The 13,841-nt window shown below is 44.5% G+C and overlaps 1 protein-coding gene across 1 annotated transcript in view; it reads left to right on the forward strand.

Moving 5' to 3' along the window:
• LOC126183660 (zinc finger CCCH-type with G patch domain-containing protein) overlaps window positions 1-13,841 on the forward strand; it is a 166,962-nt gene that overhangs the window by 62,930 nt on the left and 90,191 nt on the right. The window contains exon 5 of the mRNA XM_049925805.1: window positions 11,498-11,637. Coding sequence (XP_049781762.1) covers window positions 11,498-11,637 — 140 coding nt within the window. The remainder of the gene's footprint in view (window positions 1-11,497; window positions 11,638-13,841) is intronic.

Below are 13,841 nucleotides of genomic sequence, written 5' to 3' on the forward strand. Positions count from 1 at the left end.
TCTCTACCTCAAGTTGTGCTGTGTGCTACAGCTTGAGGACTATTCCAGTGGAACAGTGACATGGAAAGCCATCGGACTCCTGAAGTACATCACACTCCTAACTATAATGAAGAAGTGGTAAAGTGTGGTGCCATATGTATCTAGATACATATGAGCTTCAAGAGGAGTGAGTAGACAGTGGGGTCAGGAAATGCACAACACAGTACAGCTGGTGAATGGTACTTTAGAAAAAACAGTAGAATTTAGTTTGACATTTGACTCAATGAAAGCTAGATTTAAGTTGAAAGTGTGATCATACATTTCAAACTTCGTGATGTTTTTCAAGGGCTAGAAATTTATGGACACTGCTATGGGTTGTGAAGGTCAAAAATACGAAGGGCATTCAGTAAGTAATGCAACACTTTTTTTTTCTCTCAGCCAATTGCAGTTGAAGAAATGTGGAATGTATTGTGAGACATCTTGAAATATTCCCGCTTCAGCCCCTATAGTTTCATGAAGTTTGGATAGATCATGGCACTATATGTAGCCTTCAGTGTGGCGTCTGTAATGGAGGTGCATTCTGGGCAGAGATCTGTCATTGAGTTTCTTTTGACAAAAAAACAGTGTGTCGCAGATATTCATAGGCACACAGCTGTGACTCCAGCAATGTTGGAACGTACAGACACTGTCATTCGAGGTGATTAATGGATCATGATCAAATGTCTCGCTGCTCAGCTGGACATCTCTGTTGGTAGTTCTAAACAGTCATACACCAGTTAGGGTACTTAAAGGTGTGTGTCTGCTGGGTTTCTCTCTGCCTAACAGAAGACCATAAAGAGCAACTAAGGACCATCTGTGGGGAACTGCTTGCGCATTATGAGGCTGATTGTGACAATTTTTTGCCAAACATCATCAAAGGAGATGAAACGTGGGTTCATCACATTGAACTGGAAACAAAACGGCAATCCGCGGAGTGTCACCACACCATCTCTCCTCCAAAGAAAAAGTTCAAAGTCACTCCCTCAGCTGGTAAAGTCATGGCGATTGTCTTTTGGGACTCTGAAGGGGTTTTGAAGGGTTTTTATGTTCTCCCTCATGGTGCAACGATCAACTCTGAAGTGTATTGTGCTACGCTTAGGAAATCAAAGAAATTACTTCAGAGTGACAGTGTCACAGAAATGCAAATGAACTACTTCTCCATGACAACACAAGGCCTCACATAAGTCTGCGCACCTGAGAAGAGCTCATAAAGCTTCATTGGACTGTTCTTTCTTATCCACCCTATAGCCCGGTTCTCACACCTTCCGACTTCAGTCTGTTTGGCCCAATGAAGGAGGCACTCAGTGGAAGCAGTAGGTGAAGGATGGGGAGGTTATTGATGCAACGAAATGTTGTCTCCAATGTTCACCAGTAGAGTGGTACCTCCCAGTAAGCTGGCGTAAGGCCGTCACATTGAGCAAAGATAATGTTGGAAAATAGTATTTTGTAGCCAAAAGAGTGGGGAATAGTACGATTTATTGGAATCCTGAATCAAATCAGTCTGCTCTAAAAAAAAGATGTGTTGTATTACTTATTGAACACCCTTTGTATGAAGCAAATGCCAAGTCATAGCTCTTGATGGAGGAATGAAATGCTCCACTGTGTAAATTGCACAAGTAAACACCTAGTGTGACACAATGAATGCTTTGTCTTCTTACAAGAGAAAAAAAACTTTGGAGATTAAGTTAGGTAATTAAGTTCATGACGTGATGAGGTGAAAAGACTTAAGATTCTCTTCTGCCCCCTACACTTGCAACATCTCTTGCACTCATGCTTAGGCAAAAAAACTAAAAAACAAATGCATATTCTCTGACTCTAACCACAAATTCAATAAAAAGTAAGTACTCATGCTAGTGTATCTGTAGAAGTAATGTTACAAATGAGCCTGTTGCTAACTAGAAACGAGGTCCAACAAACAACAAAGTTCTGGTGATCATCAAAACTTTACTACTTGAAGTAGCTGCAATAGGTAGAATTTTAGGAATAAAACTACAATAAAAATTTTGTATCACAGCATAAGCCATCTCCAGATTATTAAAAGAAAAAGTAAACCATAAAATGCACATTCTGTCAGATTATGATGATTCTGTGATGCACATTGAGGTCTGCTTGAGCAAACTGTCAAGTCCTCTCAGTTCTCTTCCATCTGATTTTGATTCTCCAACTTGTGGGGAGACAGAAACTTCACTGATAAATAACTTCTATACTGTGTCAGAATGTGAATTGGTTCAAAACAAATGTTAGGGTAGGGAAGACCCATGTGCCTGTGCTTCCAGGGTGCACATTTTAAACTAACTAATGCCCCTGTGGCTCAGGAGAGATAGCCCCACCAAATGGACGACCTTAGCATAGACAGGACAAAAGGTAGAGTGCTCATTTATGGAAACTTTAGTATCTGCACAGGTGTGACAACTCCACTTCACTAGACAGTTGGCACGGCTACTTCATGGACCGACAGTGCCTTACAATAGCCAGGAAGCAGAACCCTGTGAGACTAATACGGAACTTGCTGTGTGAGTCGAACTACAGGAAGCAGAGTGAATACACGTAGAGATGAGTGTAGTACGAACTGAGTAGCTGGTTGCAGACAGCTAACAGCTAAGTGCTCAACACAACACGTGACATGATATGCTGGGTGAGATGTGTGATGCTTGCACTCTTGAGTAAACATCAGCCCATGGCCTACTGCCGCCTGCAAGTAAACAACTCTGGGAGCTGGGTCTGCCCATTTTACATGTTACATGCACCCTCCATGGCAGGTTTCTGCACTATCCCACTGCATTACCCACATTAGCTCATCTGCCTTCATTGTGATGTCCAGTGGTGGGGATACAAAATCCCTTTCCCCTGGAAAGGCCGAAAATGACCAGGCTTGGGTTGTGACCTCTGATGTAGAACTGAAGAGCACCCTGGAGAAGCTGACAATGGATTTACCACAGAGGAAGGCTATGCTGACACCTCCGGCACCACCGGAAGTGTGGAAACCATAGAGGCTGTGGCAACTGGTGGTCCACTGATGACAGTGGAGGTGATGACACCTCCATTGATGAAGGGGGATGAGGAGGTGGAGAAGGTGGATCAAAGTCTACGGCTCCACATTGGCAGGTGTTGGTGAGGGCTTCACTTGGGTCTGCTGTTGCGGGCAATGGGAGAACAGCAGAGAATGTGTAGGGGGTGGAAACATGACAGCACACCACTGCAAGTGGGAGCCCTCATCTGCAACAGAGTCGCGACTTTAACTGCCACCTGGTAGAAAAGCAGGCTGCAGTGGGGATGTGGCAGCAGGGTGCAAGTGGAGATAATTTTCGTGGCGGGTCAGCTGCTACTTACCAACATCCATTACCAACAACTGCTGACCTTTGTAGCCACCCTTGCTGCTGGCTGAAGAACCAGGCCCAAGCTGCAGCCGTTGGAGCAAAACGTGATAGTCTGTGACATGCAACTCAGGGTGCAGCAAATCCTGGTGACCCCACATTTGGCACCTGTGAAAACGTTCCACTAGACTGCACCTGCTGACTGGTGCCACCCAGTATGTAGAAAGGAAGCCCAACAACACATTGTCACAGGAAGTGGCAGATATGGATTTCTTTATTTGGGTCTTAAATGAATGCATGAAGTATTCCACCCCCGAGTTAGAAGTCAGGTGAAATGGAGCGGTAATCAGATGCCGGAAACCATTGCGAATGCGAAATTCCTCAAACTTCTGTGACACTAATTGCCAACCTTTGTTAGATACCAGGGTTGTGAGGGATCCCACGGCTATAAAAATATCGAACAAAGCACAAACCGTGGCAGTTGACAATGTGGAGGAGAGTTTGACTACATACACGAAACTGGACAACACATTGACCACCAGCAACTGCAATGTGCCGAAAAAGGGGCCAGAAAATTGACATGCACCCTGTCCCGAGGGTACTCCGAGACCAACCGATGAGAGAACTGGCATGGCGGTGAAGCCTGGTTCTGTGCACAAGCCCTGTAAGAATGCACCAATTGTTCGATTTCACGATCGGTCACTGGCCAGTGGACGTGATGTGCCAATGCCTCCATACGAGTCATACCCCATTATGACACATGCAGCAACTTAAGTATGCGAGGTCACAACGCTGGCTGAACCACCACACAGCACCATTGCCTCTCCGTGGCAAGCGTGAGAATCCTCTGGACAACTTTGAGCTGACTGTGGAGGAGGACAGTTGTATGCCACGCAGGATCAACACCCAGAGATGTGCTCTGGGGAACTCAACTGGACCACCAAAATAATATTCTAGAAGAGCAGGTCCGTGGCCGTGACTGTCATAACTTTGTGCGCTGTCAGTGAAAAGTCTGACAGGGTTTGTTGCCAGGCTCATTGGCGTGCTGGGCGGTAGAGCAGTACCAAATGTCATAACAATAGTTACTGGGAAAGATGGTCCACCACTGCAACTGGTGGGTGTCCTGTCCGGAATCTTGGAATGAGGTCCAAATAATGAAACCAGCTACTTAATGGTCAATGATGAGGGTCAACCTCGCCCCATACAGGAAGACATGGAACCATTTAATCCTGAAAATAATAGCTCGTGTCTCTTTTCCCACCTATGAATAATTATGCATCTTTGATACATAAGCGATGGGCTGTTCGATGCTGTTCAGGTTACGATGGGACAAAATGGCTTCAATGCCATACTGGGATGTTTCACAGGCCAGGGTAAAAGGTTTATCTGGCATGAAGAAAGCCAGACAGGGACTGGAGCATAAATGTTGCTCGAGAGACTGAAAAGCCCATTGACAATCTGCTGACCAGACAAACTTAACGCCCTTCTGGCGAACCCGATTAAGAGGCTGCGAAATATGCACAGCCTGGGGAATGAACTGAGCACAATATGACATCTTACCCAAGAAAGATCAGACATCCTTCAGATTCTTATGCACCAATATCTTGACAGTGGCCTTGAGGTGGTCATCCGTGGGGAGAAGGCCATCTTTACTAAGCATATAACCCAAAAAATGGAACCTTCGGGGAGAAAAACAACTGCACTTCTCCAGCTTGCAACCAAAGGCCATGCTCCAGGAGGAATTGGAAAACTAATTGAAGGTTTTCTAAATGCTTCTCCCAAGTAGGGCCCATGATCCAGGTGTCATCAATGTAATTGATGCAACAGGGAATGTCCTGAATCAGCTGTTCCAAATACCATTGGTAACTTTCCGACACAGATGAGATTCCAAAAGGCAATCTCAAAAGGAGTGTCGAGGGATAGGAATGTCTGAGAAACTGTGCCCAGCAGTGACTGTAGGTAAGTATCGTGCAGATCAATGTGGGGAAGAATATTATACCCCCAACAATTAAACCAAAAACTCTGCCTGCTGCAGAGCGAGACATGAATCTATGACACAGTGCATGTTGACCATCTGTTTAAATTGACATAAAGACGCTTGATGCCATCAGGATTCTGAATCACGGCCCAAGCGATGGCCCAATTTCAGACAAATAGGAGAGACAACACCCTGATCCTGCCAACAATTCAACTCAGACTAAACCTTGTCTCACATGGCAGAGGGAATGGGGGTAGATGACAAAATTTGGCTACTGCCGACAGCTATGACAAACGAGCCTCGAAATATTTTGCTTGGTCCAAAGTATTCTCAAACAGCTGGCTGTAGGACTGCAGTAGGGAGTCCAAATTGTGAAAAGGAACGGGTTGAGACACTAAATGCACTTCATCAGCAATCTGAAGCAAAAAACAGAAAACATGTTAAGGTATATTTTGTGATGGTGAATTGACTACTAACAAAGTAAGTTGCCGTTTCAGTTACTACGAAGTACTGCCCCCACAAAGGAATGCTCTGTTTTACTATAAAACACAACCTGACAGAGTAGCCATTGCAACTCCAGGCACCCCAAGAGTCCTCTTCATATCCAAGTTAACTAGGCTGCCCATCGCTCCTGTGTTTGCTTGAAATTTGGCTGGATACCCATCCACTACCAACATCAGCAAAATACACTAAGGATACATATACAAGGCATCAGAGGCAGCACCAGAGTCTAGTGAAAACACCGGAGCATCCAAAGACTGACTCACGACTCGCCAGCTGTCACCAACAGTTGCTGAGTGACCTATCTGCTGGCGTATGTCGCACCTGGCCTCCACGTGCATACAGTTGCAACAAACGTGTAACGAATGAGAATCAGAGCAAGACCACTGGCTCACCCAACAAGCAGAAGGAGAATAATATGGAGGATCTGAGAAACACTGCTGGTGGGAATTACAATGCTGCAAACAGTGCGAACCTGCCGAACGTGGTAGGGCAGGGATGGGCACATGGGCACAACTGTGACACCACTGCACCGGAATCGTCAACGGCAGCAACACAGTTACTTGACAAGAGGTGAGGCCACCAGGGGTATCCTGCAGAGCACAAGGTGCCGGTTACAGTGCTCACCCAATTGCACCCCCTGCCTATTATCACGAAGGACATTCCTCACTGCTGCCATAAGCGATTCCACAATTTGGGGAACATCGGCTAAAGAAGGGTCTGAGAACTTCAACACCCTACTGTGAACCTCATGATCAGAAGCTAAACTGACAACCACGTGCCAAATTAGCAAGTCTTCGTGAGAGGTAGCACATTTGGGACACTTAAAACACTTGTGCAAGAGGCCCTGCAAATCAGCAATCCAGGCCACATATGACTTCTCAAGGTGCTTGTGGTGCTGGTTAAATTGCAACAGCGCTGCCACCACACAGGTTGGATCGTCAAAATACTGTGTAACCAAATGACAAAGCTCATCAAAGGGCAGTTTCTCGGGCTCTGTGGAGGGCTTCAAATTTTGGACAACACTGTATAAACCTGCACAGCTGGACTATACGGTAGCCTTATCAACTGAATCGACGATATGCCTTACTTGGCAGTGCAGCAGGAACTAGCATAAGTAATTCTCCCACCTTTCCGTTGACTCATTGAAACTGGCAAATGGCATTGGGGGTGGCGCAGAAAACAGAACCTGGCCCCACGGCTGCTGTAGCTGTTGCTGCTCATTCTGTCGGTGCAACTGTTCCTCCCAGCATAGAAGAATTGCCAGGTTTGTGGTGGCCAAAGGGAACACTAGGAAAAGGTGAAATAAAATATAGCAGTGCCACATGAGTAAAAACATCCTTCGTCACCACTTTAGTATCTGCACAGGTGTGACAACACCGTTTCACTACAAACTTGGTTCAAATGCATCACAGGCTGATGGTGGCTTGATGACAGCTGGGGAACCGAACCTGTGACAGGGAAACAAACTTACTGTGCAAGCCAATCTATGGGAAGCAGAGTGTCCAAACTTATTTTGAGACAAGCATGAGAAGAACTCACCATGTGTCTGGTGCGGATGACTAATGGCTAAGCACATGGTACAACACAAGGCACAATACAGACACAGTCACAGTCACAGTCACCACCCCGCCCCCACTCCTGGCGCTGTTTGCTGGTTTCAGTGAGTCAACAGAAAGGTGGGAGATATACCTGCACCAGTTCGTGCTGCACTGCCAGGTAAGGTGTATCATTGGTCCAGTTGATAAGGCCTCCTTATTGTTCTCCAGCTGCACAGGACGTTTATACAAATTTCTCCCAAATTCGAAGCCCTCCACAGAGCCCGAGAAAGCGAGGTCCACAGTGGTCAAACTCTGAGTAAGCACTGCCCTGCCCGGCCTGCTGCCGCCTGCAGGTGAACACCACTGCTAGTGTGTCTGCCCATACTACGTGCTGCGTGCACCCTTCATGGCTGATTTCCACACTGTCACACTGCACTACCCACACCAATTCATTTGCCTCCATCATGATGTCCACTGGCAGGGATACTGAAGGAACAATACTTATCACTTTGCTTCTGTTCCTCTCAACAGCTACTGCAACTGTAGCTACAAAGTACACTTCCCATGTACTTTTATTCTGTGTAACAGTTATCTACCACTCAATGAAGCTATGGATAGAAAGATAAGCTCTCTCTCTCTCTCTCTCTCTCTCTCTCTCTCTCTCCCCCCCTCCCTCCCTCCCTCCCTCCCTCCCTCCCTCCCTCCATGGATTCCAGTTTGAGTTCATGAAGCATTTCCGTAATAATCACATGTTGATCGAACCTATCGGTAACAAATCTGGCAGCTTGCCTCTGAATTGCTTCAGCATCTTCCATCAGTCCCACCTGCTGGGGATCCCAAACACTCAATAGTGGATAACACTTGTGTTCTATTAGAGGTCTCCTTTAACAGGTGAGCTACAATTTTCTAAAATTCTCTGAAGAAACTGAAGTCAACCATTTGCCTTCCCTACTACAGTCTTTATGTGCTGGTTCCATTTCATATTGCATTGCAACATTACATCTAGATATTTAATTGATGTGGATAGTGTATAACATTCTAAGACAGCTACACAATTAGTACTTCCAGGAATGTTTATCCATTGTCATAGGGTCCTTACTTTCAAGATTTTTTTAAGTATGATGTGTAATGTGCTAAATTTGTGTAGGACAGTGATGTTCTTCAGAGATCAGTTTTGAATGTGGCAGTGTTTGCTATAGTAATAAATACTGTTTTTGTCCACATTTTAGCCTCATTTCTTGCAGCTGATAATTAGGCAATTGGAGAAGGTGGCTGATAGTATAAGTTTTAAATTTTCATCAGTTGGATGTGTGTGTGTGTGTGAGAGAGAGAGAGAGAGAGAGAGAGAGAGAGAGAGAGAGAGAGAGAGAGTGAGTGTGTTAGTGCCTGTGTGCAAATGACAGGCAATGTTTTTAGTTTTTAAACTTCAGTAAAATTTGTGGATCTCACTTTTGATGACCTTCATATTCTGCACCTGAATGATTTAAAGGATGAAATGCATCGAGCATATTAACTTGTCTTAACCACATGCCGTGGGGAGTGGACCAAACACCTCCTTTACAGTTCTGCATGGAATTCACCTGAGATTGGTGGAGGAACTTAGGCAACTTGGTGTCGACCATATTACTGTACATAAGCAAGAGTGAAGTTGCTTGCCACCCTGTTTGATGTGGATGCCCAGAATTACTTTACATTTAGCTGAGTACAGAAAGAATGGTAAGCCAGAAGACGTTTGTTGTGCCCATGTTTTACAAAGTGTTATCTGATCAACACATCGATATTGTAGCACGATGTGGAGGACACTATCATCTGCTCCACAGTGTTTTTCCAATGTCAAAGTTTGCTTACTCAGTGAATTAACTGTATTTGTTGCACAATTATACGAAGCCTTGAGAGCACTGGAGGTACAGGGGAGGGACAAAGATATGTAAACACCAAAAATACAACACATTATGATACCCAGTACGGTTTAGGAAAATTTCAGGCATTCGACACAGCTTCCAGCCATCTCAGAATGTATAAATACAGGTCCTTTACGGTTTTCAAGGGAATCTTATACAATCCTTACTGCAAAGTAGTGCCAAGTTCAGCTAACGACGACGGAGGTGGCTAGTGACCGTGCACCCTCCTGTACAAAGTAGACCACCGAGACCGCAAAGACTCGATAATATTGAAATATGGTGACTGCGGTCATCAGGGGAGGTATAACAGTTCACCACTGTGCCCAGTCACGGACAGTGTGAGCCGTGCGAAGAGGGGCTCCGTCGTCTCGGAACACGTCGTCACCGTCGGCGAACAGATACTGTACTGCGGGAAGGATTCGATCGGCCCGAACGTCCGTACGATCCTCGGCAGTAATACGACCTCGCAGAGTAACGTCGGGGCCCGTAGAGTAACGTAATACGGTCACCCAAACCGTCACCGACCTGCCACGTTTCACTCTCGGCAGCAAGCGGTCGGCACCGTAGGCGTGGGATGGCGTACGCCGGATGTAAACTCGGCCAGAAGTTGGAAACGGTGTGAAACGAGACTCGTCACATCGAATGACTTTCTTCCGTTGCTCTGTAGTCTAGGCTTTATGACTTCAGCACCACTTTTTCCTGTTACTGGAATTTGCATCACCGATCAGTGCTTTTGGAATTCCAGCTCACACTGCGATTCCCGGCTTACGGAGCTCCACGTGTGTTGTTTTGGTTCCCGAGTGTGACCTTCAGTGGTCTTCCTCTTATTTTTCATCACAGTCTTCGTCAGTGGCCATCTGTCTCGATCACTCGTACACACTTTCGTCCCTATTGTGACTTAGCAGATGAAATTTTTCCACTTTCTCTGTGTGCGGTGTGAATATTCGATTCGGTGCCTCGTCAGGCACCGAACACTTTGGCTACCCAGTTAGGGAAGTGCTCACCGTACGAACACAAACAGTTTGACCGTGTCAGAATTCACTTCCTACGTAGTGCACTCGCGACCGCACGAGAACACTGTTCTGACCGTGACTGACACTGGCAACGTATTGTGCACATTGTACGGGTGCTATTCGTGGTCAAATACGTAGGCGCTGTCTGCCGGCTCGGTTAGCATCTGCATTTATGTTCGGGCCCGCATTTCTTGCAGTGATTCCGTAATTTTGTCCGACCCCTGTATTTCTAGTGCTAAACTCCTAATCTCCTCCGACTTCAAAAACTGCCCTTCGGGCTACCAGTGGCACGTACCCCGCCAGTAAACAATTCCGGATTATTCGTGTCGCCTCGGTCTACGTAAAGAACTGAAAAGGGGTGCGTACCGACGTATGTCGAGAGTTCGGAGAAATAAAGTAGCCGAGCACGCTCCTGTTGAAAGTACTGTGGATCTGTGTGCTGTCTCCTTACTAGCTGTTACCTCACTGTTGAGGCTCAGGTTTTTTGGTGTTAAGAAACGAGTTGCAGTCAACCCCTTTCCCCACCCCTTCCTGTTCCCGACAATCGTGCAGTCGTCCACTGTAGGTTACACGAGCGGACTGCAGTGCTCCTGTCGTGTCGTGTAATTTGTGGAACACTGATGTGGTAATGACGTACTCGTCCTCTTTTTCGATTGCTTTGTGTGTTTTACGAGTGAGTCCCGATTTTACAATCTCTTCCTAATTTTAGGTAATCGTTGTCACAGTGTCTTTGTCTTTGAAATTAGAATATTGCTTATTGTATTCAGTCACGGCAGTTTTCGATGTTGCTAAAATTTCATTATAGAACTGTGACATTGTAGCTAATAAGGCCGTCCAAAAGTATAGAAAGCGAACACTAAATTGGCTTTAGAACTTTTATATAAAATTTTGTGAAATATAATTGTCATTTTTGAGAATGCCGTGTTTGATGTAACAAGTCTTTTTTCTTATGTTTTCCACAGAGTGATAATCACAGATTTTTCTTATACAATTGTCAATTGCAAGTGTAATCTACAGTTATTTTCAGATCCAGTATTCCAACATAAGAAGCCTTTTAATGCTGGATCTGCTCGATCTGCAGTTGACTGTAAAATACAGTTGAAGCCAGTAATTTTATAAGTAAAGCCTGTGATTTTCATGTGGATAATTGAAGAAGAAAAACAAAGTAGGATAAAAAAGCTAAAGATTCATTGTAGTACTTGTAATAATCATTAATTTTTATTTATTCCAGGTCCGTGTGTTTTTTACAAATCCAGTTTCCAAAGAGATGGCACCTTGTGAGCAGTACTTTGCAGGCACCTGCAGATTTAATGACGATTGCCGGTATTCTCACGGCCACATGGTATCACTATCAGATTTGAAAGAATACAGGTAGACATTGCTCATCTTCAGTAATTTAACACTGAGAGTTACATTTATCAGTAGCAGTACAAAGCAGAGGAGGATTACGACAATATCTCCGTTCAAGTAATGGTGTGCTTTTGGGTATCCAGCCGAGCTGTTGTTTCCATTATTCTGCACAATATTCCAATGACCAGTTTGGATGGAATCAAAAACTTGGCTTAACACCTGAAAGCACACTATTAATCAGTCAGACCAAGAAAATATTAGAGATAACATCTCTGTGCAACATTGTGTGAGTTAAAGCTATCAGTTATTTTTAACAGTATATTGACTTAGTGTATTTAACTTCATTAAAAGGGTAATAAATAACTGGCAGGATTGTATTGTTTAAGTTATCATTAATTAGTTTACAGTAAAAGAGAGGTCTGTTTCAAGGTGAAAGAAGAAGTGACTGTGTATGAATGTGTGTGTAACATAGTAAGACAATAAGTATTTTTATCCTTAAAAGGGGAAGATGAAAAGTTCTCAGTCTGGTAGTGAAAGAGTGTTTTTTGGTAAAAATTACTAATTTCTTATGTGATCTTCTTTTAGGCTAAAACACTGTTACAACATTTGTTTCCAGTGAGTGTGACTCTGAAAGAGCTGCTCTATACCTATAGGGGATAGACAAAATAATCTGAACACCTGTACATGGGAATGGTTTATTAATAAGGGATTGGACCCCCATTTGCCCATAATACAGCTGTGATTCTTCTTGGAGTACTGGCATATAATGATTGTGTAGTCTCCAGTGGAATGTTATGCCACTCTTCGATCAGAACCTCTTCAAATTCCTGTAGTGACAAGGGAGGCAGAAATCCGCTCCAGAGTCTGCGTTCCAATACCGCCCATAAGGGTTCGATAATGTTCGAGTCCGGGGAGTGTGCTGGCCAAGGAAGACGCAGCATTCAGTTGCACGCTCCCCATACCATGATTGTACTGTCCTGGCTGTGTGAGTGGGTGCATTATCGTGTTGAAATATGGTATCATTGTTGGGGAACAACATTTGAATCATGGGGGGCATCTTATCACCTAAAATGTTCACATAATCATTGGCTGTGACACAGCCTTTGAGAATAATGATGGGACCAGCAGAATACCGTGATATGGGTGCCCACATCATCACACTTCCACCTCCATGCCTAACTGTTGGAATCAAGCAATCAGGATTGTAGGCTTCTTTTGGCATTCTCCAGACATAAACCCAGCCTGATGTTGGAAATAATGGAAACATTGACTCGTTGGATTATATGACGTGTTTCCACTGATGCTCACAGGATTCACAGGGCTGCTCATACCTTCTTGGTTTGACAATCATTAAGGCACCCTGTCATACTTGGACTTGCCCATCAAATCACTTGATCTCAATCCATTACGAAATGTCTGGCACTATTTGAAATGGCAGGTGAAACATAGCCATCAAAATCACTGAAATATGATAGATCCATGGGATCTAATCATGAGTGAGTGGCTTCAGCTGTATGTGGCATGCCAGAAAAAATGTATGGACATTACTCCTCTCCAAATTGAGGTGATTATTAAAGCTAAGTGCAGAATTACATGTTAGTGTGCGCTGTCTCCAGAGGTGCTTATGATCGTAGTTATTTATAACTCTTTTGCATCTTTGACAGTTCAGGTCATAACCTTTCCAGCAGATGAAATCAACTTCCCAGTTTCTGGTGCATGACCATTGGCTTTTATCCTTTGCTTAAATTTCCATTTTACGCTTCTTTGTATGGTTGTTGTCACTAATGGTTTTGGTATAGCAGCTCGCACATGAATATTCCCTTTATGAAGTTCTTGGCCGACAGTGTCAATAGATACGGGGTCTTGAAGATGGCTATTGAGCTGTGCAGTCAGTTTATCCACCATGGTTTTGTGTTGTTTTGACACAATTCGTGTTATCGTACAACAATCTCTGTCATTTAGTTTTAATTTACACCCACTATTACATTTACAGGGTAATGTCTTTCCATGTTTTGTGTAGGCTGTCATGACTGTTGAAACAGTTGCTCTTGAAACATTCAGTAAGTTGGCTGTCTTGGTGACTGATGCTCCAGCTAATCAGCCCCCATTATCTACTCTCTTTGGACCTCTGTTAGTTCTTTCACTGCACGTCGACCTCAGCCTCCGAATGCAAGTACAAAGTGTGCACTACTCGTAAACAACCTGCACTGATGCCTAGTCTGTAC

The sequence above is a fragment of the Schistocerca cancellata genome, chromosome 4 (genome assembly GCF_023864275.1).
Source record: "Schistocerca cancellata isolate TAMUIC-IGC-003103 chromosome 4, iqSchCanc2.1, whole genome shotgun sequence".
Classification (NCBI taxonomy): domain Eukaryota; kingdom Metazoa; phylum Arthropoda; class Insecta; order Orthoptera; family Acrididae; genus Schistocerca; species Schistocerca cancellata.